Source organism: Apium graveolens, unplaced genomic scaffold (genome assembly GCF_009905375.1).
Source record: "Apium graveolens cultivar Ventura unplaced genomic scaffold, ASM990537v1 ctg6019, whole genome shotgun sequence".
Lineage (NCBI taxonomy): Eukaryota > Viridiplantae > Streptophyta > Magnoliopsida > Apiales > Apiaceae > Apium > Apium graveolens.
Window position 1 is genome coordinate 1 of NW_027419190.1, and position 25,054 is coordinate 25,054.

Below are 25,054 nucleotides of genomic sequence, written 5' to 3' on the forward strand. Positions count from 1 at the left end.
AATTGCAAAGATATTCAGAAATGGGAAGGAAATTTGTGTGGTAGCTGGACATCCACAATTTGCTCATGCAAAGGAAGAAGAAAAAGCCAGATTGAAGCAGGAAAAGAGGCAAGCTGCTCTAGATGCAAAGAAGTCTAAACAAAAGAAAGAACATTTTGTTATCTTGGCCAAGCTACAGGCTGTGAATTCTTCTCAACAAATTCCCTCTCAACCATCTCAAGCTACTGAATCAGAGAAGAAGATTGAAGAACAGAAGAAATCCTCAAGAAAGAAAGAACTGGCTAAAAGAACAAAAAGAAAGTTGGATGTTGTTGACAAGGAATTGGAAGATCAATTTCCAAAGGAATCCACTCAAGCTGAAACTCAAGCATCAAAGCCCTCTGTGGTGTTTGAAGACATAAGGGTGGTGGACCCCTACAGGAACATACATGGAGAGCCTATTGTGCCAAAGGATGAGCCAATAGAGTGGGATAAATTACCAATTCCTGACTTCAACTTGCCAATTCTTACTAAGCCAAGAAGGACAAAATCAAGGGCAGTCAAGAGAGTGAAGCTGTCACCTCTCAAATCCAAGTCAGTAGTCAAAGCTCAACCCAAGGTCAACAGGGGAGACTACCTGTACTTGTGTGACATCAAAGAATTCTCAGATCTAAACCTTTATCTGGAGGAGCTGGATGAGGTAAGGGCAATTGATGCATATAGAAGCCTACCTAAAAGGTTGGTGTTCAAGTACAAAGGGGGAAGGGAGATTCAGTGGCCTCTTCACAGGATACTTCAAGAAAGCCAAGCTGTGTTGATCAAAATCTATTCATCCTTCAAGAAAAACTTTGGGTTCAATGTAACTGCAAGAAGATTAGTATTGAAGAAGATTGAAGAGCTAAGGAGTGATAGAGCCAAAGATGCACTACCCAAAACTCTTATCATCCCATACACAGGGAGAAGAGTGCATCTAAGGCCCTACTGGCTGATGGAATTCATGAATGACAAGGGTGTGAGAAGATTCTTCAGATTAGAAGACCAATTGAGTATCTCTAGCAATGAGACTCTCTTGGAAATGCAAGAAATGTTAGATCTCTCAGAATCTGATGAATTAGAATTCCACAGACAGCTCCAGAATCAAATTGAAGAAAACAACAGAAAGCTTGGAAGAAGATCCAGACCTTCAAGAAACTAGAAAAATCTGCTCAGACTAGAGGAGCATCTTGAACTGACTGTGAGCCAAACCTTGTACATTTTTGTTTAAATTGAAGCACTTTCAGTTTTATCTACTTATCTTTAAAGATATATGTTTAGGATATTTTGTCATCATCAAGTATCTCTTAATTTATGGCTACAATTCCAATAGACATAAATTGGGGGAGATTGTTGTGAATATGTTGAGTACTTGATGATTACCTAAACAAAACATCTAAGTAGATTTTACTTAGTGAAATAATGTAGCACTCGACGGATAAGAATTATAGTCCCGACGGATAACTCATTATAGTCCCGACGGATGATTAACTTATTATCCATCGAGTGAGTAGCTTATGTAATAATAAGTTTGTAGCACAGTGTTGTATGCACCTTTGTATAGAATCTGTAGTAGCATATAAGTCATGTTGACTTTAACTAGATATGCAGAATAGGTTGATCAACTGTACATAAGCAATATCTTGTAATTTTGTATAAGTGAATTGAAGTTAAGTGCCAAAATAGCTACCAACGGATGCTTAACAAAGCTTCGACGGATGATCAAATTACTATCAACGGATGTTTAACATAGCAGTCGACGGATGATCAATTAAGTCATCGACGGATGATCTGAAAGTCGACAGATGATTATATCAAGATTCAAACATCAGTTGAACAGTGAAAGCTGACACACAGCCGTTGAGTTGGATACAAGTACACTGTGGAAGCTCATTAACCGGGTAATAGAGGACGAAAAGCAGCAAAGATCAAGACTGTTAGATTTTATATTTGTTCAGTTCTTTTGACTTTGTAATCTTGGTATTATATAAACCAAGATAGTAGTAAATAGAAAAATAACTGAGAGAGCTAAGAAATAACAACAGAGAAATCTTTGTAATCACTATCTTTAGCATTTCCTGTGTTCTTAGCAGTTCTATTTGTGTAAGCAGCTGTGGGCATTTCTGCACACAGAGTCCTCTCGATATATTAAATATATCTCTGGTGGAATTGTTTAAATCCACCAGAAAGTTTTTAAAGACTCTTGTTTTTAATTACTTATGTTTTGATTCATTCAAGTTTACATTCCGCATTGTGTTAATCAAAACAAATATATCCATAATCGAGTTGAACATTTTTATTTTAAGAAAAAGGTTCAAGAATTCCATTCAACCCCCCTTCTGTAATTCTTGCTATATTGTTAAGAGACTAACATTTTGTTAATGTGACATTCTAATAGTACTATAAACTCTTTTAACAAAACGAATGAAACAAAATATCATCATTCGTCTTCAACATAGATCGTCTTTATCATTTTACATATTGTAACGACGAAAACTGAGATTTTTGCAAGACATATATAATTTTTTCCTCTATTTATAATTTAAGGAAAAAAAATCTAAAGTTAATTTTACAAAAATTATCTACATTTGTAAGGCATATGTCATAGCCTATTTGTATATTCGAGGATTTAACTCAAACTCAAATAAGAATGTAATAAGTAAATAGTGGATCTACCGTCAAAGAGATCTCGCAAAGTAACATCTGTCAAAGGATTCAGAAACAAGGTTCATCTACAGACTTGAGGAATTACTTCACTGGAAGAAGTTCAAGAAATTGATCAAGCCTCAGTGATATAAATCAAGGTTGTGGATTTAATCAAGTGACAGAGATCTCGTCTGGGTATCAGATAATTACAAGAATTTAATCTGAAGAAAATCAAGTATCAAAGTCAAGACATGAAGAAACGTCACGGAAGTTAGTCACTCATGAACCAGACAGTACATCGAGTGTCAACATTGAAGTGGTGGAATTGATTCATAATTGACTGTGATTATCTGAAGATTTTCAGAAGAATGGTTGCTGCTCAAGATTAGTATTAATTCTCTATTAATTAATTAAGTCATATAATTTAATTAAGAAAATAAATTATATCTGCAAAGATTAATTTATTGATTAATTGAATTAATTGATTAATTAATTCAGAATTAATATTAAAAATTTTCAGAAGTTTAATTGGATTAAAAATAGTCTTAAATCAGCAAGACAATTGAAAATGAACTAGCATGACAATCTGGATTGTCATACCGATTGTCATGCCAAGTCATTTCAATAGTCATACCGAAAGTTCTACTGGGAAGGAGATTATCTTGCTAGTTCAACTGATTGTCATACCGAAAGTCGTTGTAGTTCAATCAGATTGTCTTGCTAGTACAATCAATAGTCCTACCGATTGTCTTGCTGAGCTCAGGATTGTCTTGCCAGTTCAATGAGAGTCTGTTGATTGATTTAAAAAGAACAGAAGCAGCAGACATTCTTTTTATCCAAAATACAGAACACAACTCAAGAACAAAAATAAAGCAGCCGAAGAAGAAATATTTTATCCTTCATCTGCAAACTTCAAGATCATAATATCTAGTTTGTAAAGTTAAATCCAAACCACTAGAAATCTTTATCTTGTTCTTGTGTAACTATCTAGCGGATCAAAATTCCTAGAACTTAATCTCAAATTGCGTTTAGCATTTGAATCTTTTTATTGCAAAAATAGAAAAAGTTCATGTTGAATTTATTCTAGATTTGTGATAATTAATTTGAGATTAATTCCTTGTAATCGATACAGTTGTTGTAACACCTTTCAAGTTTAATAATATTCTTATTTAACTTGAATTTTGTTTCACATTTTTATTCCGCATTTAATTCGATTATTTGGTATTGTTTATATTCAACCCCCCTTCTACAAACACATTGGGACCTAACAATTGGTATCAGAGCCTTCTGATTAACGAACAAATCAAGATCCTAGACTTTTGTGATTTTTTAACTCCTTGAATTTTTATTTATTCAAAAATTTATTATGACTTCACAAAAAGTTGGAACCGTTAAAATTCCACTATTTGATAAAGAAAATTACATCATGTGGAAGAAGAAGATGTTATTATTTTTACAAGTTGCAAATCCCAAATATCTGAACTTGTTAAAGAAGGGTCCAAAAACTCCGATGGTTATTGAACCAGAGGTGATAGAAGATGATGTTGTGATTACCAAAACTAGAACCTATCCAAAAGAGCCTGAAGATTTTACTCCTGCTGAAAAGGAAGAAGCCTCCTTGGATGCCAGCCTTCAATTAATAATAATTGATTCCCTTGATCCCTTGATGAACAGACATGTGATGAACTGTAAAAATTCCAAACACATATGGGAAACTATTGAGGTGATTAATGAAGGTACAAAGGAAGTTAGGGAGAACAAGTTGGAGATCCTAACCTCTAAGTATGAACATTTTAAATCAAATCCAGGAGAAGGAATTACTGAAGTGTTTGAGAGGTACAATGCGTTGATCAACAACCTAAACATAAATGGGAAATATTATTCAATCAGGGAGGTCAACAAAAAGTTCCTTTTAACACTGCCAACTCATCTTGAACATATAATCACTGCCATTAGAGAAGCTAGAGATCTGAGTGAGATTTCTTTATATAGACTCTATGGTATGTTAAAAACCTATGAGTTGGAGCAGATTCAGCAAAAGGAAGTCTACAGGAAAGATAGAATGGTCAGCACATCTACTGCTCTTGTAGCTGAAGGTCAACAACAACAACAATCTCAACAGTCGGAGAGAATGGTACAGTTTTCCAAGGCTGAGGAAAATGTGATAGTAGCAGAATATGATCCTCCTACTACAAATCAATCCAGTGATGATTTTTATTCCTTGGAAGAGCTGGAGCAATTGGAAGATGAGTCAATGGCCCAAATTGTCAAGAGATTCTCCAATGTCAGATTCAAGAGAAATCCCAAGTTCAAGTACAAGTCCAACTACAACAGAATCTAGACAGGTGGATCTTCATCCTCTAACACCAGTAGTAGTGGATACAAAACAGGAATGGTTGATCGGAGCACCATTAGATACTATAACTGCAATGAGTTGGGATACTTTGCCACAGAATGCAGGAAGCCAAAGCAAGTAAGGAAGAACTCTTATGATTCAAATCAGAAGAGTAACTCTGAAAGGGCTTACCTGGCAAAGGGAAGAAGCTGGGATGATACTGATAGTGAAGATGAAGAAGATGAGAATCTTGCTCTTATGGCTATTGATGGAAAAGCTTCATCATCAAGAAAAGAGGTAAAATTTACTGATGCTGAATTAGTTTATCATCTAAGAGGTTCCTTAGATTGTGCTCGTCGTGATAATGAACTGTTAAGTCAGCAAATCAAAGACCTTGAGAAAGAGGTCAATGAATTAAGACTTGTGCACATTAATCAAGACGAGTTAAAAGAACAAGTATCTTTTCTAGAGAATAGAGTTGACTGTTATAGACAACTCGAAACTATTCTCAAAGACAAGATCACCGGTCTTGAGACTAAGGTTAGAGCCTACTTCAATTCTTGTTCAAAGGCTAAAGAGTTATACAGTAAGCAAGCTGTTAATCAAACATCTGGAATAGGTTATGATTATAATGCTGCTATTGGAGAATTAGGCATAAACTCCCCTCCTCATGTATGTACTAAAGGTAGGGAAGTACCACATGTGCTTAAGGGTGTTGATGAACCCCTCTATAAAGCATCAATTGCTGCACCATTTGATGCGACCTCTTCTGTTATTCAAGAAGAAATACGTGCTGAAGATCATGCTAATGAGAAGGTTGTTTCCAAGTCAAGTGTGTCGAACGTTCCAGTCAAAGTTGTGAAAGCAACTGAGACTAACTCAGACACACATGAGTTGGATAACAAAAATGCCATGTCTACCATGCATAAACTGCCTGTTGTTAATCACTCTCATAAAGCATGTGGTGTTGCTAATTGTATGTCTTGTGCTTTTAATTTGATGTATGCTTATTTTAATGGTAAGCATGTTTCTAGTGATAAGACTACTCCTCGTCAGCATGTGAATAATAAGAAGCATGATAGGTCTAAGACTGCTAGTCCTTCTAAGGCTAGAAAGGAGACATTTGTGTCTAAGCCTAAACATAAATTTGTTAAGGCTGTTTATAAGGTCAAATGTTCAGTCATTGAGAAAGTTGAGACCATTAAAATTAAAATTTTTGTTTTGCCTAACAAAGGACAATTCTACAAGTATGTCGGGCTCAACCAAGTTTGGGTTCCGAAGAAGGTCTAATCCATTTGTAGTGCAGGGCATTAAACAGGTGGAACCGGTAGTGTGGATTCTTAACAGTGGATCATCAAGACATATGACCGGAGATAGAACCCTGCTATCAAAGGTGGATTGAGAAAGTTGGCCCCCTGGTTACCTTTGGAGATAACAGCAAAGGTTTATCTGAGGGATATGGCTGTTTGTAAGCTGGTAATGTTATCATTGAACTCAAACTTCTTTCTATATTAGTTATTTCTTATTTCATGCAAAATCCTTTGAAATCACTATTGTACATCATTTCTCTCAAAAGATTAAATGTATAATTTTCATTCATTATATATCTTAAGTACATTTTATCTCTCTATAGTGCCATATGTTCTGTGATACAGTTTCAGTCTCCAATGACTTTCTTTCATTGACAGTCATGAGGTTGAAAACCCACAACATCTATCCCAGACTGTAAAGACAAACACAGAAACATAACTAACCAACACTCTCTTACCATTAAATGTAGTATGAATGAGCGTAAGGGAGATAGTGCCTTAGTGCACCACATAAGGAAGGTTTTGTAGTCAACCCAGTAGCTCTGTCTCCTACATAGATGAGTAGTATTTAAACCGAGACAACTGCTAGCCCCTATACATCTTCTCAAAAAGATGTAATGACTGAAAAGGCACAAAAACAGTTACTAGATTCATTCTCTCAACATGGTGCGTCTATTGAAATTTGCCTGTCGGCCAGGGTATCCGATGTAGTGTCACCACTTCAAACATAAACAATTTTTGATGCACAAGGAAAGGTTACACACACAAAGGATGAGTTGACGGAAACAAGAGTTATTTGACCATTTTAAGGTCAGATTCGATTGTTCAAGGTTCGTTAATGGACCAATTGCCTTTACAGGTGTCAGGAGAGGATACTGATCCAAAAGCCATATGTCAGTGGTCAGTGTCTACCTCCCCAGGCTTAAATCCCCTGGATGCATCTGCGGATAGTGGATCTGACATAGGTGCAGATCGGCAACTTATTGACAATGATTCAGATATTACCTGATGAGTCACAAGGAAATGTCTTCACAGACATTAGAAGGGAACTTTGATCTTTATGCTAAATTTGTTGGATCATTGTTTACCTTCCCAGAATTCAAATCTGGAACCCTAAAAGGGAAACTAGCAACTTGTAAATTATGACTCAGATTCATCTGACGAGTTTAACAAGGATGGGGATTTGCGAACTCCCATTGCACCACCTGTGACCTCCTTAAGGATGGCTAAGGTGATTTTCCTTGCAGGTATAGCTGAATGTTGGAGCTATGAGAGGAATGATACACTTGTGAAAATGAGTGTAAACACGAGTGGAGAGAAGAGTGAAACATATGTGAGGTACACTAAAACAGAATCACACACTCACAGTGAGGAAGTAAGAGAAACTACTTGTTATTTATGTTCCAACCAAGTGAAATATGAGAACTCCTTCAGACGACGGCATACATTCCTTTTCTAAGGGGGAGATAAAAGCTTAAGTAATAGTTTGGAGGATTCCTCAACTAAGGGGGAGAAATAGCAGGGAGGAAGAAAAAGATCAAACATGTACACTACACCACACCATTGTTGTTTGTAACTACGGATCCTATTGTACGGGAGAGGTGGTAAACACAAGGTGATTTTCTAGTAAGGGAAGAAGCTGTTTTCAAAAGGGGAGTACCATTGGTTTTTATCTGCGGATCCTATTGTACGGGAGAGGTGGTAAACGAAGGTGATCTTCTTTAATCAGTTGATTCTCATAGGGGGAGAAGCAAGATAAATATGCGCTTCTCAACAGAAAATGTGGTTGAACAAAAAGAAGATGAAACTACTTGAAGATATGTTCAGTCTAGAGGAACATCTATTTGAAATCTGGAAAATGTTAAATCTAGTCCATAACTTTTCTGCTATTTACTTTGCATTTCTGTCTATATCTTTTTCTTATTTTTTAGTTGAGTTATCCTCTAGGTATTTGTGTGTTATTATCTAACAAACAAATAGGGGGAGATTGTAAGGCATATGTCATAGCCTATTTGTATATTCGATGATTTAACTCAAACTCAAATAAGAATGTAATACGTAAATAGTGGATCTACCGTCAAAGAGATCTCGCAAAGTAACATCTGTCAAAGGATTCAGAAACAAGGTTCATCTACAGACTTGAGGAATTACTTCACTGGAAGAAGTTCAAGAAATTGATCAAGCCTCAGTGATATAAATCAAGGTTGTGGATTTAATCAAGTGACAGAGATCTCGTCAGGGTATCAGATAATTACAAGGATTTAATCTGAAGAAAATCAAGTATCAAAGTCAAGACATGAAGAAACGTCACGAAAGTTAGTCACTCATGAACCAGACAGTACATCGAGTGTCAACATTAAAGTGGTAGAATTGATTCATAATTGACTGTGATTATCAGAAGATTTTCAGAAGAATGGTTGCTGCTCAAGATTAGTATTAATTCTCTATTAATTAATTAAGTCATATAATTTAATTAAAAAAATAAATTATATCTGCAAAGATTAATTTATTGATTAATTGAATTAATTGATTAATTAATTCAGAATTAATATTAAGAATTTTCAGAAGTTTAATTGGATTAAAAACAGTCTTAAATCAGCAAGACAATTGAAAATGAACTAGCATGACAATCTGGATTGTCATACCGATTGTCATGCCAAGTCATTTTAATAGTCATACCGAAAGTTCTACTGGGAAGGAGATTGTCTTACTAGTTCAACTGATTGTCATACCGAAAGTCATTGTAGTTCAATCAGATTGTCTTACTAGTACAATCAATAGTCCTACCGATTGTCTTGCTGAGCTCAGGATTGTCTTGTCAGTTCAATGAGAGTCTGTTGATTGATTTAAAAAGAACAGAAGCAGCAGACATTCTTTTTGTCCAAAATACAGAACACAACTCAAGAACAAAAACAAAGCAGCCGAAGAAGAAATATTTTATCCTTCATCTGCAAACTTCAAGATCATAATTTCTAATTTGTAAAGTTAAATCCAAACCACTAGAAATCTGTATCTTGTTCTTGTGTAACTATCTAGCGGATCAAAATCCCTAGAACTTAATCTCAAATTACGTTTAGCATTTGAATCTTTTTATTGCAAAAATAGAAAAAGTTCATGTCGAATTTATTTTAGATTTGTGATAATTAATTTGAGATTAATTTCTTGTAATCGATACAGTTGTTGTAACACCTTTCAAGTTTAATAATATTCTTATTTAACTTGAATTTTGTTTCACATTTATATCCCGCATTTAATTCGATTATTTGGTATTGTTTGTATTCAACCCCCCTTCTACAAACACATTGGGACCTAACAACATTTATTAAGATTTTATATATAAAAATTGAATTACGTCTTTGTAATAATAGAATTTATCCCTGAATTTGTAAAAAAAATTCTTAAATTTTTATTAAAAACTCACCTAATTTTAGATTATTAATTTAGGCTTAACCCCTTATAATTTATCCTGCATTACTACTTTATTTGAGGGAATGTTATATGTCCATGCGTCTTGAACGGGGGAGAGTCCGTGTTGGTCTGCGACTATTACTAATTTACTATGAATATACTAATTTTTATATTTTTTAATATAAAAATCTTATTATTTTTTTCATTTTTTGACAGGTGCTGACTATCATTATTTTTCCGAGATGAAGGGATCTCAAGCACCCTATAGCCCCCCTTGAGTTTTGCCCCTGTTCAGGTCTCACTATGCTAAGAAACTTACTTAGCTTGGTAGACACTCTTGCATGCTTTGAACCCTTCGTGTTCAACTAACCCCTTTCTAGTCAGAAGCAAAGAGATTAATAGATTCTATTACATATAAACAAAGCTAGAAAAAAACAAGGAAATTATACATGAGTAAACAAACCATTTTGAATTTTTCAATTCCTTGTATAATTTTCCACTTAACTCTCTTTGGTAAGAGATTTTCCATTCAAAACATAACTCCCATTCATGGGACAAAATGTTTTCCTATGGCACTTTAACAATCTTATGAGAACCCATTTTCCAACACGTATGTTACGGTACAAAACCCTTTGATCATCTATTCAGTAGGTCCTACCTTCTTCGTTTAATCAATTTTGTTCTTTTGTGCCCTTGTTTTTTGTTAGAACGGTTAGTACTCATATAAATACAACTGCTTCATTTCATGCATATGTGCATCACAACTTACTACACACATTGAGATTAGAAAAATTTTGTGGGGCAGATTTGTAGATTGAACTGGTCATACTGCTTTTGCAGATGGGGGTAGATCAATTTTCGAATAAGTCGTGTCTTGAAGAATCTCCGAGCTTCAAGAATAGGGAATCGAAAAGGCTCAGCTTAAAAAGAACGGTGTCTTTTAAGAAGAGAATTCAATGTAATGGAGATCATGAGTTCATTCACAAGATAGGCTCTACAGCTGAGACGCCAGTTCTGTTCTCCCCTAAAACAGTTGGTGGGCTTGATGCAGCTGCAGTAAAAGTGCAGAAAGTGTATAAAAGTTACAGAACTAGAAGAAACCTTGCAGATTGTGCTGTTGTTGTTGAAGAGCTCTGGTTTGCTTTCTTACTTCCTTTGTTTTTGCAGAAACAGTCTATTATTATAGTTTATTCTGCGTTCAGCGATTTATGTTATTATATTTGTAGGTGGAAAGCCTTGGATTTTGCAGCATTGGAGCGAAGCTCCGTATCGTTCTTTAGCATTAAGAAACCAGAAACTGCTGTTTCAAGATGGTCGAGGGCCAGGACCAGGGTAGCTAAGGTACTTTTCTCAAAATTCTTTTTCTTAAGGTTTGTTTTACTAGACCAAGAATTTGGAAAAATGGTACTAGGCAAATTCAAAGTTGTACTGTTTAGCATTCAAAAGTATTTTTTCTTGACAATATCAAGATTTGAATTGACCTCAACAGGAAAGAATTCAATTACTTTTTCTTTGACTTGATCTTCATTATAGCTTACTGAATACAGGTCCTCTGGTATTTGTGCTTGTAGGTTGGAAAGGGTTTGTGCAAGGATGAGAAGGCTAAAAAATTGGCTCTTAGACATTGGCTTGAAGCTGTGAGTACAATGCACACTAAATTTTCCTGTCCTCCCTAACTTAATAGACAAATGTGATGCTAGACCGCTAGTCAAGCAAAGAATGCCGTAGTTTCACTTGCATTTTGGAAATATTTTAAGATTACGAAGACTTGACAATTTGGGTTTAAAGTTATTTTTTCAACTAGTGGGGATTTAATATTCCCCTAATTTTAATTTCAATATTGTCTGGCAGATTGATCCAAGACATCGATATGGACACAACTTGAGCTTGTACTACGATGCATGGTTTACTACTAAGAGCTGGCAACCATTCTTTTACTGGTAATGTTACACCAGAAGACATATAAGAAAATTTATGTCAAATGCTTCATTTCATTAAGCTTCTTTCACTTTCTAACATATTGCTTTCTCTGTTAAAAAAACTGAAGGCTGGATGTTGGAGATGGCAAAGAACTTAATCTTGAGGAGTGCTCGAGGACTATGCTACAAAAGCAATGCATCAGATATCTCGGCCCAGTAAGTTCAACAGTTACTTGGCCTTTTATTTATATCATGAATTGAGATGGCGTAATTTTGGGATTGATAGTACATTTTGATGGTAGAATGGAATGGTTATTTAATGTTTATATCATTTGTAAACATGCAGATAGAGAGGGCAGAATTTGAAGTAATTATAGACAATGGGAAACTTGTGTACAAACAAACTGGCAAGTATTTAGACACTGTGGATGGCTCCAAGTTTATTTTTGTTCTCAGTACTTTAAAGAATTTATATGTTGGAGAAAAGAAGAAAGGCCAGTTCCAGCATTCTAGTTTTTTATCTGGCGGTGCTGCCACTGCAGCTGGACGATTGGTAGCCCGTAATGGAATTCTTGAGGTACGTTACATTTATTATGCTAGCATTTAATCGCAATCATATGCAAGGTCATCATTAAACACCAAGCTTTGGGTTCCACTTCGAGCTTTGACGTTAGTTGAATGATGCACCATGTCAAGTCTTTACACTGACACAATGAAACTAGTATAGAATGGGGGAGTACCAAGTCAACTGTACCCCTTCTTATACTTCTGAGTCATACTCATTTCTCACAAATTTTTAGGCTATATGGCCATACAGTGGTCATTACCATCCCACTGAAGAGAATTTCATGGAGTTTATTAACTTCCTCGAAGATCACCTTGTTGACCTAAGCAATGTCAAGGTAATTGCATAGTCACCCGCCTTTAAATTCAATGGATCGTTATTAACAATGACATTTCAAATATTCTAGTTACTTATTCTGCATATAAAATTGTTTGTTGCAGAAATTTGCAGTGGATGAAGATAATCCATCCTTAAAAGTCACTACCAACGACGGGCCTAAGTCAGACTTAGTCAACATTTCATCTGCTAATGTACCATCAGTTGATACCAAGAATGACAGCACTACAAACATTAATCGCAGCATCAATGTTGATAGTTCTCGGAGCATTGGAAAGAAACCACAATTTGAATTACGAAGAGCTCTATCTTCCAAATGGACAACAGGGACTGGTCCTCGGATAAGTTGTGTAAGGGAGTACCCTGCAGACTTACAATTTCAGGCTCTGGAACAAGTCACTTTGTCTCCAAGGAAACTAATGGCTGGCTCTTCAGCAAGCTGCTGTCCAATACCTTCACCAAGACCATGCCCAAGAATTCATCTGTCACCAAGGGTCTCTAACATTGGTTTCCCTAGCCCAAGGCTGACTGGTTCATAAGCCTAACTAGAGATTAATTTTTTCAAAAGGCTTACCTATGACCTTAAGCCATTTCCAACAAGTCAATAGAACAGAGTTCCTATTCTTTCTTCTTTTTTTTCAAGGCCTCTGTAATCCAAACCAGCAAATTTGTTCTTGGCCAAGAAATTTTTTATTAATTATTTTTGCTTAAGCTGGCCTTGGATTTTGTAGGTCAATTTGCATCAAGCTTTGGCTCATTTGTTGTAATCAGGCACTAATTATAGTCTAGACTCATTAGAAATTGTCAAGATTATCTCATACATTGTTATCAGAGCCATTACAAAGAAATGTTTACATCTTGAATAAAAAATTAAAGTGTTTGAAATTTGAATCTCTTTTTTTATAAAAATATTAAGATTTGAATTTCGTGTTTGTATCTTTTCTGTAACCACTTTTCTTCTTTTTACTTTTTTACCTGTTCCATGTTTCATAAAAAATCCAGTTGAATACTACTTACATAATGAATCAGAATTAGTTAGTTGCTACTGCAGAACACCATAAGAGTAGGGTCCAAAACCAGAACATATTATTAGATTAGATTATGAATAGTTAAGTACTGACTAATCAAACTGATTATTGTGATTAGTACTAATAAGCGGGATTAGTAGTTCAAACTCGTGCATCAAATATACATCCGTTAATCACTTTTCCCTTACTTTATTATACCTTGTCTTTTCTTTTCAACTTCAAATTTCAAATAAAAAACACTGTTTGCTGCTCTCTTTTTTGAACCTTCATTCTTTATATGTTGTTAAGTAAGCAAGTAGAAACATTACACCAAAGAATTTGAAATGGGGGCTTCAGGAAAATGGATCATATCATTTATCAGTCGAAAAAAACTCCAGACACCGTCCGATCCAGTAAGCAAAAACTAAGCTTTCATCCATGTATTTTTTTTTATATTTTTATTTTGGATAATTTCATTTTAACTCGCAGCAGACGATGGTAGCTGGAAAGAGTAGAAAATGGAAGTTATGGAGGAATTCTTCATCTGAGGATGAGATTAAGACTTCGTTGAAGGTTCCTCCAAAGGTGGAAGATCGATTGTCTGTATCAGTTGACTCTGATTCTCCATATGTGGTTGCTTTGGCTACAGTTGTTCGAGCTTCTGCTAGAGATTTTATGGTAGTTAGACAAGAATGGGCTTCTATACGCATCCAAACTGCTTTTCGTGCTTTCTTGGTATGTACCTTCTGGAATTTCTTTATGATACAAGTGTAATTGTATAGCAGAAACTGCACCCTGGAAATCGCATCAACATATAATACTCTGTAAATTTGGCCTCTTTTAAAGTGTTTATAAGCATTCCGTACTAATGATAAAGATCTGCAAATGTTTATATCTGCTTTTATATGGTAGTACTGTCTTATTTTGACATAGCGTTCTATAATTTGAAGGCAAGACAAGCTCTAAGGGCCTTAAAAGCATTGGTGAGGCTTCAGGCTATAGTTCGGGGACGACTAGTCAGGAAGCAAGCTGCTGTGACATTGAAATGCATGCAGGCTCTTGTCCGAGTACAGGCTCGAGCTAGAGCTCGTGCTTGCTCAGAAGGGCAGGCTTCAGAGGATGACCTCAATGAACATGGTTTTCTCAAGCAGGTTCACATATTTTAGACTCTGTATTTCATCTCATCTATCCATTTTTTATGTGAAGAATCATTTTCATCATGTGTTTCCATATAGAATTTTCTCTCTTAGTTCAAAGGTTTGTGATTGATTTGTCTAATCTTTTCGATACACAAACACTCATAGTACATGGATGATGAATAAATGCATTTGCGGTCAAATTACGAAAATCTTATTGGAAACAGGGTGAATGGTGTGATAGTAATGGAACAATTGAGGAAGTGAAAGCAAAACTTAAGATGAAGGAAGAAGGAGCAATCAAGAGGGAAAGAGCACTTACATATGCCATCCAGCAACAGGTAGTCAATGATTTCTCTTTGAAAAATTTTAGTATATTCTTTAGTCTTGTGTTAAATTAGCACATTTCAACATCTTTTTTCAGCAACTGAGAAAGAAAGAACCTGCCCCAAATTCAAGAAAAAACAAGGTAACAGCATCTAAAGCTAACAAGAACAGCTCCGGTTGGAACTGTTTAGAAGGTTGGATGACGCCTGTTTCTAAGCATAAACAAGATTTCAGTGTCTGGCCTTGCTCGAATTCTTCTGAAAGCGATAGTGTGAAGATCACAAGGAATAACATCTCAACTAGGATTTCTGCTAGACCTTGTATAACTAGTCCAATTATTCGCTCAACTTCAGGGCCATGTTCTGAACTGTTCTATGATGACAGTACAACATCAAATTCATCTGCATCAACTTTTGGAACTCCAAGGTCTAGCAATTCGCAATCAGAGCTTACTACTGCTAAACGAAACTACATGAATCTAACAGAATCAATCAAGGCTAAGCAACGAGCTCCTAATCATTTGTCGCACAATGTGATGGACCGTGCAACCGGGAAGCTCCAATTCCGGAAGAAATCAAGTCCACTGTCAAAAATGTTAGCAAGAAGAAGCGCTGATTGTGATCTTTATTCAGATGATATGGAGGATCTATACCCTCCACTCATATAATTATTTGTGCCCAGTATTATCATATACTCTTTAAATCCTTTCTCCCCGAGTTCAACAGCTTGTTGGCTCGCAAGTGTACGACTCTATCGTTCAAAGTGAGTAATCCAATTTCCAATTGTAATTCTGAAATGGCTAAACGCGTGTCATGTAATTTTACGGTTTCAAAGTTCTATAATTACACTGCTCTTTTTGTAGATTTTTAATCTTTACAGAAGTTTGAATATAGAGAATCAAATATGTGATGATACTATGCAAGTTATGTCAGTTTTCTTGGCGTGTTTATCTACATTTTCTTTCGGTCTGCACTTCCTGTCAAAGTTACTTCCATGCCTTTAGGCTTTAAAGGAAAACCAATCTTGCTAAATGTTAAATATTTGTAATCTCCTTTCTAAGAGATGTTTTTTAAATTATATATAAAAAAAATACTTGAACTTGACTAACAATTAAATTCGACTGGATAAAACAGCAACACCCAGTAAGCTTTAAAATTAATGTGTCCAAAAACATCAGAAGTTGTATGTTCTGCTCCTCGGCCTTGATAGATTTAAATTCACAAGACAGAGAGACTATAAACTATAAAGAACCACCAATACATTTCAAAGTACAAATGTCTGCAAGTCTGCAATTCATACTAATATATGTGAACAAAAAAGTCTAGCACAAGCTACACGTATCAAGGGCCCTATTTAAAAGGTAACATGTGCAAAACATAGCTCAGATCCCCTCAATTATTAGAAACAGCCTGAACCCTAGAAAAAGGAGTTGTAGTCTGGTATTGTCATCAAGCAGGATCCCTCTAAAACTGAAAGCTTCGGTGCTCATGTGATTTAACTTGCAAGTAAATTTCCTAGGCTGTGACTCTTGCCCGACCCTTGGCAATTCTCCTAGCAATTACTCTGCGTCCACCCTTTGTTGCTTTGCTGCTCGTGTTTTATAGGAGTATTAATAAGAATATAATGTAGCAAGGAAATCATTAAATCTGGGTTTTGTCAATGACTCATAGTAAACTAGGTTTTGTAACTGACTGAGAATAAACTTTAACCCTGCCATTGAAATCTTAAATGCTAATTGCTGTAATAGTTTAGTTCAAAATACTAGTTAAGCAAACACTGCTTCGTAACATCTGATCAGAAAATGCAAAAAAAGTTCCATAAGTTCTCCAAAAAAAGAATAAAGAGGAAAGTTCAAAAAAATATACATGTACGACAAAAATGAGGTTAGGGAAAAATAAACTACATATACGGATAAACTCATGTGTTCATGCACGTCTAGGACTATGTTTGCAACGACTAGGTGCAGATGTGATTATGTGAACCGGAGTTGTTAAGAGCTGTTAGATACAACTGCAAGTAATTAACAAGAAAGCGTTCGGCAAAATAGCTACAGCTGTGAGCTTAAAAATTGTAGTATGACATGAAAGGACATGTATACACCTAATTGTGCAGTAATCAAACAGCTCACACAGATATATATCTATCTTACAGCTACTACAAGTATCTGTGCCAATCATAGCCTAAAGCTGTGACACATCATACCAAAGAAAGAAAGACATACCGAGCTAAAAACCCGTGATTCCTTTTGCGCCTAAGGGTACTGGGTTGATATGTTCGTTTGGGAAATAATAGCATTGGTTCACTTGAAGAAGAATCATCAACTGCAAGAAAAAAAATAAGCACAAGCCATATAAATTTCAACAAGGGGGATAAAGAGTGAGAAGCAACAGAGAAATGAATATATACGGAGTATCAACCTTTAATTTCAAAATTTGTAAATTCTTATTATCGCCACCTAATCTAAGGTCCCAAACATACAATAATCAATAAAATCAATTTTGATCACATGTTGCTCAATTGAGCGATTCAACTACTTGAAACAACTTGGACACATTCACAATTACATAGTTAAAATTCCGCTTAATTTTCCATTCCAAAATGTAGACTTTACACAAATCCAACCTAACCTTACACTCCTCCATAAGCAAGCTCAACACAATTTTCGCATTTCCCCAATTAATTAGTTAAACATGATCAATCCTACACTCGCAAATGCCATATAAACCGAAATAGCTTCAAATTCTAAAAAAAGACGTAAACTGCGGGTTTTCTACTACACGAACATCCATCAAGACAACGAATCATAACAAAACACACAATTAACACAGCCTTGAAAAATACGAAATGAAAAGCAAAAAAGGGGAACATAATAACATAAACATATGCATACAAAATCACACACCGTCAGGGAGAAAGAATGGGAGAGAAGGAAGGCCACAGGGGTACAATAATTGTTGGAGGGGGTTATTTTGGGGAAAATTATTGATGATTTCATTGGACTGTGATGGGAAAAGCTGCTGTTGTTGTTTACGAGTTGAATCGGTGGCCACCGGTACGAATCGGGCAGGGGTGTTTTGAATTAACAGACGGTTTATCAAGGCAGAACAAGATCGAACTAACAGGGTTTTAGTCGCTGCCATTTTTAGGGTTTATTCATTAACTTCACCTCGTGGACTTCACTGTGTTGCGTCTTGTGTTGTGTGTACATCAATTACAAATATTTTTACTCCCTCCGGCATGCAGTTCAAGAAAAACAAAAAAGTGAGTAAAACACTTTTCCCCATTAATATTATATGTATAAAATAGATATATTGAATATAAACAGTGGATGTAGTTATTTTAAAAATTATAAATACTATTTTTGAAAATTTTTGAAATGTAAATAATTGAAAGGGACATGTCAAAAAAAGTGTAAATAAATGAAAGGGATAGAGGGAAATGCACGAAAAAATTACTTTACGCATTAATCAGAAATTACACTTATATCTTGTGCCTGGAGAAAGAAACAAAGGGAGGAGTTCAAGACTGCATCTAAGCTCCGTTTGGGAGGGCTGTTGAAAACTTTTGTGTTGTGAGAAAAAATGTTGGTGGAAAAAATGTTGTTAGGAAAATTAGATGATTGTTTGGTAAATTTTTTTAATTTATGCATATTTTGAGATATAATATATAAAATAATATTTTTGAAGGGGTTTGATGGTGAAACTGATAGATACTTCTCGCAAAAACTGAAAGCAGTTTTTTCCAAAAGAATAGGGGACATGTTTGTAGTGACAGCAGTTTTTAGATAAAAACGCTTTTCCGCACAACAGATTTTAAAATTTACCAAACACCTTTGTAACAGTTTTTGGTGTAGCTGCCTGTAACAATAATATCAAAATGGGCCTTAATGTTGTTCGTGATGTGCAAAAGTTAAAATATTAAATTTTAGTATTTGTATTGTATATTTATCTAGAGTTTATTTTTTACGTTTTTCAAATTTTGTAATTCTTTTGATCAAATGACATTTTTGTATACTTCTTATTGACAATTTTGTATATATAAAATTATTTTCTTGTTTTATATAGCTTTTCATTTCTTATTTTATATTTATACTTTAAAAAATATCAAGCATAACTTCTGTTAATTTTTTTTTTGAAAAAATTGATAAATTTAATTTTAATTATTTGAATTCTTATTCATAGAAAATAAAGTTAATTTATAAAAATATGTACTCCATGCACCTTAAATTAAAATATGAATAGAAAGTGCACAACTATTTAATAACAAAAATAATAGTATAATATATATATATATATATATATATATATATATATATATATATATATATAACGAGATGATAACATAAGAAAGTTAATATATTGTTATTATTCTCAAATTGCTATTTTCTGTAATGATATTACTAATACTTGATGTCCCACAATACTAATTTTACATTTTCACTTAAATCTATCATAAATACCTGAATTTAGATTTTTATTCATCTATTATTAATTACTATTATGCAATTTTTAAGAAGAGTATTTTTTGATAAAAATTTCAATTCATTTGTATTGAAATTTAAAATTGAACATGTATCATGAAAAAAATTACTATTGTAAGACGGATAAAGTAATTTTAAAATATTAATATTACAAATTTAAGATAGAAATTTTAATATATATTTATAATCTATTTATATATTTATTTAGATAAAATAATTTACTGAACACATCTAGAAAAAAAAACTATAATATTAATATATTAAAAGAAAAATTATTTATACACATGTACACCCAATAATATACACAACCGTGGAGAAAGATAGGATGACCTTAAAATGGATGATAATTGATTAAACCGTACCAAACTCAATCCGGTACATTTAACAAGGCCTCGGTATTTAATAAATTAAGGGTTAAGATGTAAATTCTGATTACTGCACGGAGTAATTTTTTACTGCATTTAGCACCACCCACAAATCACTTAAAAATTTATTTCGTTCGATTATTAAGAAAGGTACTTTGTTAAATTATTAAAAAATCAGGTAATAAAACCGCACTTCGAGAGGACGTTATAAGAGGTAATGATATACGAATATAAGCCAAAGTTTGAAATGAGTTTTTTACGGGAGAAGAAAATTCATAAAGGCTTGGCCAACCTTTGTCGGGGAGTGGTTTTATAAAATTTATAAGAGAACGTTTGGAAACTTTTATTTCATTTTAAATGAGTGATTTCAAATGATTTCAAATTCTCATGTTTATACTAACATTTGAATGTTCTGGATTTCAAATAAAATCTAAATCCAAATTTTCAAACAATTTATTTGATCAAATCCAGAATTTCAAATGAAATTCAGTTTCCCAAACGGGCTATAAAGTAATTATAAACGGACTATAAAGTAATTATATGATATTTTCGAGTCTGTAAGTTTTGTGTAGTAGAGAGATTGTAACAATGATAACAAATGGATTTGACAACTTAATATTTCTAATATTTTTCTAGGTAGTATCATTGTAATTGACAGTAAACATGGATCTTGGTAAGTTAATTAAGTTAATTCGAAAACTGAGGTCATTGTTATTCTCGGTCAAGATTTCAAGGAGTAAGATGTTGCCAAGGATATATTTACAACAATTTAAAATAGAAAACAAGATTGATGTCTAATTAGACAACCTTTAATGTACACGTGCAAGATGTGTTAATTAGTTTCAGATAATAAAATATTAATTCGTAAAAATGTGAATTAGATCCAAGAGTGACCAGTAGGTGATTTATCTACGGTCTTCAGGATTAGGTACAGTCCTAAAAATCGTCCTTTAAATTGTTGTTTTTTTCAAAAATATTTCTAAATTTAGCTCCACAACATGTTTGATCAATGGTGTCGCGGGCCAAATCTACGTGTAACTCTATTAAGGATAAAGAGACCTTATCAACACAGACACTATATGCGGCAACTAAAATCAAGTTATGACTTATCAGTACTCTTATCTTCACATTATATTTATCTGTAGTTTGTTATTTATCGTGATCTTTGTATAAATATTAGTATATATACACTAGACTCTCATTGTAAACAAGTGTGGAAAATATAACTCAAAACTTTATATGGTATAAGACTTACTGGAAGATCCTATTTCTCCACGCTTCTTCATCTCAATGGCGATACCTGAAATCTCATCCTCAACCCCTTCTTCTCCAAACACTTCTTCAACCCTAACAAACACTTCTTCTACCTCGCCTCCCCTTACTACTACTCATATCTAACACATGATTAATCCAAAACTTGATCATACCAATTTTCTCTCTTGGCGTGCCCAATTCATCTCACTACTTGAAGCTTTCGAAATTGAAGGCTATGTTAATGGCTCATGTCCCTGTCCTCCTAAAAGTATTTTATCCACTGAAGTTATCAATCCAGATTTTACTAACTGGAAGAAACAAGATAAACTCATCATTGTTTAGCTATTTGTTTCCATTGCTGAACTTGTGATGGCCTTAATTCTTGGTCTAAAAACATCTCGTGACATATGGGTCGCTCTCGAGACTCGTTATGCATCTCAGTCCCTTGTTGTACAAATGCGACTTCGTCGATCTCTTCAATATATTCGAAAAGGTAATTTATCTATGCAAAAATATCTCTTGAAAGCTAAACGTCTCTCTGATTCTCTTGCAGCAGTTGGTACTGTGGTTCCTGAAACTGATCTTCAGCAGAATATTATCACTGGACTTGACTCCGCATATGATGTGATTGTCACTACTCTTACTACCACAATGAACTCTCTTAGCATGAGTGACTTTCAGGCCCATCTTTTGGCATTTGAAACACGTTTGGATGATCAAGCAAAAACCGCCATTGAACAACCGAGTGCTAATGTTGCACAACCTTCTTCATCAAACTATGGTCGTCCTCATCAGCGCTCCAATCAACAGATTTCACTTCAAATCCGTGGTTTTAATCGTGATGCACGTCTAACTACTAAAGAAAATTCTCCATTCAACATTCCTTATCGTTCATCTACTAATGACGGGCCATGTTAGATATGTGGGCGTCGTAATCATGTTGCTTATAATTATTTTAATTATTTTGAGCATTCTTTTAATCCTCCTACGGTGCAATCACACTCCTCACAACAACCTGGCCAAGCATACATTGCTCAACATACTCCTCATCATCGTGATGTCAATTGGTATATGGATAGTGGTGCAACAAACCACATGACAAATGAATTTTATGCTCTTGGACGTCCTACTGAATATGAGGGTACTGATCAAATTCGTGTAGTTAATGGATCCTCTCAACCTATTTCCCATGTTGGTACATCATCTATATCTGATTCTTTATGTTCCTTTCTACTTAGAGATGTTTTTTATGTTCCAAATGTGTCAAGCAACTTGTTATCCGTTTCTCAGTTTGCTCGTGATAACAATGTTTATTTTAAATTTCATCCTACTTATTTTCTTGTAAAAGATCGTCAATTGGAGAGAGTAGTATTGCAAGACAAGAATAAGGATGGTCTTTACATGTTTGATGATGCCACGGTTACCACTTCTTCTTCTTATTCTACCCTTATAGGTGAACGTATAACCATAGATGGGTGGCACCAACGCCTAGGACATCCAATGATCAAGAAAGTTCAGAGCATCATCAGTCAATTTTCCCTTCCAGTTTTTAACAAGTCTTTCAAATATTGTTGCTCTTGTCATAAAAATAAAAGTCACAGACTTCCATTTGTTTCTAGTGACACAATTGTTAGCGGTCCCCCTGACTTAGTTGTGTCAGATGTTTGGGGTCCTTCTCCGATTACATCCCGTGAAGGATACCGATATTATATCATCTTTGTTGATGTTTTCAATCGATTTGTATAGCTATTTCCATTATTCAATAAATCTGATGCTCTGAATACTTTTATCTCTTTTTAAACTCATATTGAAAAGCAACTATCATGTAAAATCAAATGTTTTCAATCAGAAAATGGTGGTGAATTCGTTAAATTTAAACCATTTCTTTCTTAACATGGAATATGTTAGATATATTTGTGATGTCATGTCTAATAATGATTTGTGTTTAGTTTTCAGATCCTGACTAATTGAACAAATCAGGACTTAACTGGAAATCAGTACTTATACTGAAGTCAGAACTTAAGATATCAGAACTTAAGTTATCAGAACTTAAGATATCAGAAGATATTCATCAGAAGATAATATCAGGACTTAAGAAGACTTTCAGATAAGGAAGGCGGCTGATTGAAGGGAAAAGAAGATTAAGACTAACACAAGAAGAGATATGCATGGAGAAGAATTCTATGAAGAATAGAAGACTTGGAGGAAAAGATAACTAATTGATATATGTTATGATACAGAATTATATTCGATATCTATTAGAGATTATCTTGTAACTATGTGGTATATAAACACAACATAGGGTTTACACTAGATGTGTTGTGATTATCGAGAATATTATTCATTGTAATCCTAGCAGCTCTCGTGATATTTGTTCATCACTGAGAGAGAACGGTTCCATTGCAATACTGTTTTATTAATAAGATTATTATGTGTTACATACTTGTATTCTTAATTCGATTTGATTGTATTATACACTGTATTCAACTCCCTTCTATAGTGTGTCACCTAACAAGTGGTATCAGAGCCAATCTGTTAACACATATACAGTAAAGATCCAAATCAATCATGTCTGAGGGAGAATAAACTCCAACCAAGCCCACCAAAACTGAAGAAACTCCAAAGTCTCAAATCCACAGTCGATATGAGACAATTAGAGTTCTCATGCTGAGACCTTCTGAGTATCCCATATGGAAAGTGAGGATGACTATGTTTCTGGAAGCTACAGATCCAGAATACCTTGACAGAATTAATGAAGGACCATATAAGCCAACTAAGCTCTCTGTTGTAGTTGCAGATCAGCCAGCAAAGACTGTACCAAAGGAGAAAAGTGAGTATACAACTGAAGATATCTCATATATTGCCAAGGATGCAAAGGTAAGGCATTTGCTGCATAGTGCCATTGATAATGTCATGTCAAACAGGGTAATTAACTGCAAGACTGCAAAGAAGATATGGGATGCCTTGGAAACAAGATGCCAGGGAACTGATGCAATTAAGAAGAATATGAGGACTATACTCACTCAAGAGTATGAGCACTTTGACTCAAAACCTGATGAGTCATTAATTGGCTTATATGACAGATTTGTCAAACTGTTGAATGATCTGTCACTGGTGGATAAGGAATATGATCTTGAAGATTCTAATCTTAAATTCCTTTTAGCCCTTCCTGAAAGTTGGGATTTGAAGGCAACTACTATAAGAGACAACTATACTCTTGATGAAAGTACTCTTGATGAAATTTATGGTATGCTCAAAACTCATAAACTTGAGAAGGATCAAAGAAGCAAGAGACATAGGAGAAAGTCAAGGACGGTTGCTCTTAAGGCTAAGGAGGAATCCCCCAAATTGGTTGTCTCAAAGAAAGGAAAAGGAAAGGCTCTCATCACAAAGTCTGGTTCAGATTCATCAAGTTCTGATAATGATGAGGATTCAGAAACTGAAAGTCTATCTGAGATGGATGCTGATGAAGAGATGATGAGATTGTGTACTCTTATGGTGAAGGGTATCACAAAGATAGCCTACAGGAAATTCAGAAGGGGAAAGAAGTTTTCCAGGAAAAGTGGAAGTTCTGATAAGAAGGGATTCAGAAAATCTGAAGGCAAAGCAGGAAAGTCTGATAGATGAGATTACTCAAATGTTAAATGCTACAATTGTGGTGAGAAAGGCCACATATCTCCTGATTGCAAGAAAGGAAAAGGTGACAAAGGCAAGGCACTTGTCACAAAGAAGAAAAGCTGGACAGACACTTCAGATTCTGAAGATGAGGTGAGCTATGCCTTGATGGCAAATGCTGATAGCAGTTCTGATGCTGCTGAGTTAAAGGTACCTCAAACAACTTATGCTTTTCATACTGATGATATTACTGAGTTGAGATATTATCTTTAAACCATATCCATTAGCTATAGAGATCAGACTTTAACATGTGATAGATTAACTTCTGAAAATCTGGCT

The 25,054-nt window shown here is 34.6% G+C and overlaps 2 protein-coding genes across 3 annotated transcripts; both read left to right on the forward strand.

Annotated features, from left to right (window-relative positions):
• The first annotated feature begins 10,486 nt into the window (after positions 1 to 10,486).
• On the forward strand, positions 10,487 to 13,353 carry LOC141702978 (IQ domain-containing protein IQM1-like). Its single transcript, XM_074506606.1, has 8 exons — positions 10,487 to 10,847; positions 10,938 to 11,052; positions 11,283 to 11,348; positions 11,563 to 11,651; positions 11,759 to 11,846; positions 11,977 to 12,207; positions 12,431 to 12,532; positions 12,636 to 13,353. Exons 1-8 carry the CDS (start codon positions 10,552 to 10,554, stop codon positions 13,068 to 13,070), a joined length of 1,422 nt encoding a protein of 473 aa, XP_074362707.1. The 5' UTR covers positions 10,487 to 10,551; the 3' UTR covers positions 13,071 to 13,353.
• A 439-nt stretch (positions 13,354 to 13,792) lies between these two features.
• On the forward strand, positions 13,793 to 15,862 carry LOC141702977 (protein IQ-DOMAIN 6-like). Of its 2 annotated transcripts, none has more exons than XM_074506604.1 (5): positions 13,793 to 13,951; positions 14,028 to 14,273; positions 14,489 to 14,689; positions 14,902 to 15,015; positions 15,099 to 15,862. In XM_074506604.1, exons 1-5 carry the CDS (start codon positions 13,883 to 13,885, stop codon positions 15,666 to 15,668), a joined length of 1,200 nt encoding a protein of 399 aa, XP_074362705.1. In that variant the 5' UTR covers positions 13,793 to 13,882; the 3' UTR covers positions 15,669 to 15,862. The 2 variants fall into 2 exon arrangements, with proteins under 2 accessions (XP_074362705.1, XP_074362706.1); XM_074506605.1 differs by having other exon boundaries at positions 14,031 to 14,273.
• The last annotated feature ends 9,192 nt before the right edge of the window (positions 15,863 to 25,054 follow it).

What these genes read in the sequence shown, in the direction of transcription:
- LOC141702977 (XM_074506604.1), top strand. Translation starts at nt 13,883, where the DNA reads ATGGGGGCTTCAGGAAAATGGATCATATCATTTATCAGTCGAAAAAAA. An exon ending in TCCAGACACCGTCCGATCCA is followed by an intron (nt 13,952 to 14,027) that starts GTAAGCAAAAAC and finishes TTTAACTCGCAG; the next exon opens with CAGACGATGGTAGCTGGAAA. An exon ending in AACATGGTTTTCTCAAGCAG is followed by an intron (nt 14,690 to 14,901) that starts GTTCACATATTT and finishes TATTGGAAACAG; the next exon opens with GGTGAATGGTGTGATAGTAA.
- LOC141702978 (XM_074506606.1), top strand. Translation starts at nt 10,552, where the DNA reads ATGGGGGTAGATCAATTTTCGAATAAGTCGTGTCTTGAAGAATCTCCG. An exon ending in GTTGTTGTTGAAGAGCTCTG is followed by an intron (nt 10,848 to 10,937) that starts GTTTGCTTTCTT and finishes TTATATTTGTAG; the next exon opens with GTGGAAAGCCTTGGATTTTG. An exon ending in TGGCAACCATTCTTTTACTG is followed by an intron (nt 11,652 to 11,758) that starts GTAATGTTACAC and finishes AAAAAACTGAAG; the next exon opens with GCTGGATGTTGGAGATGGCA.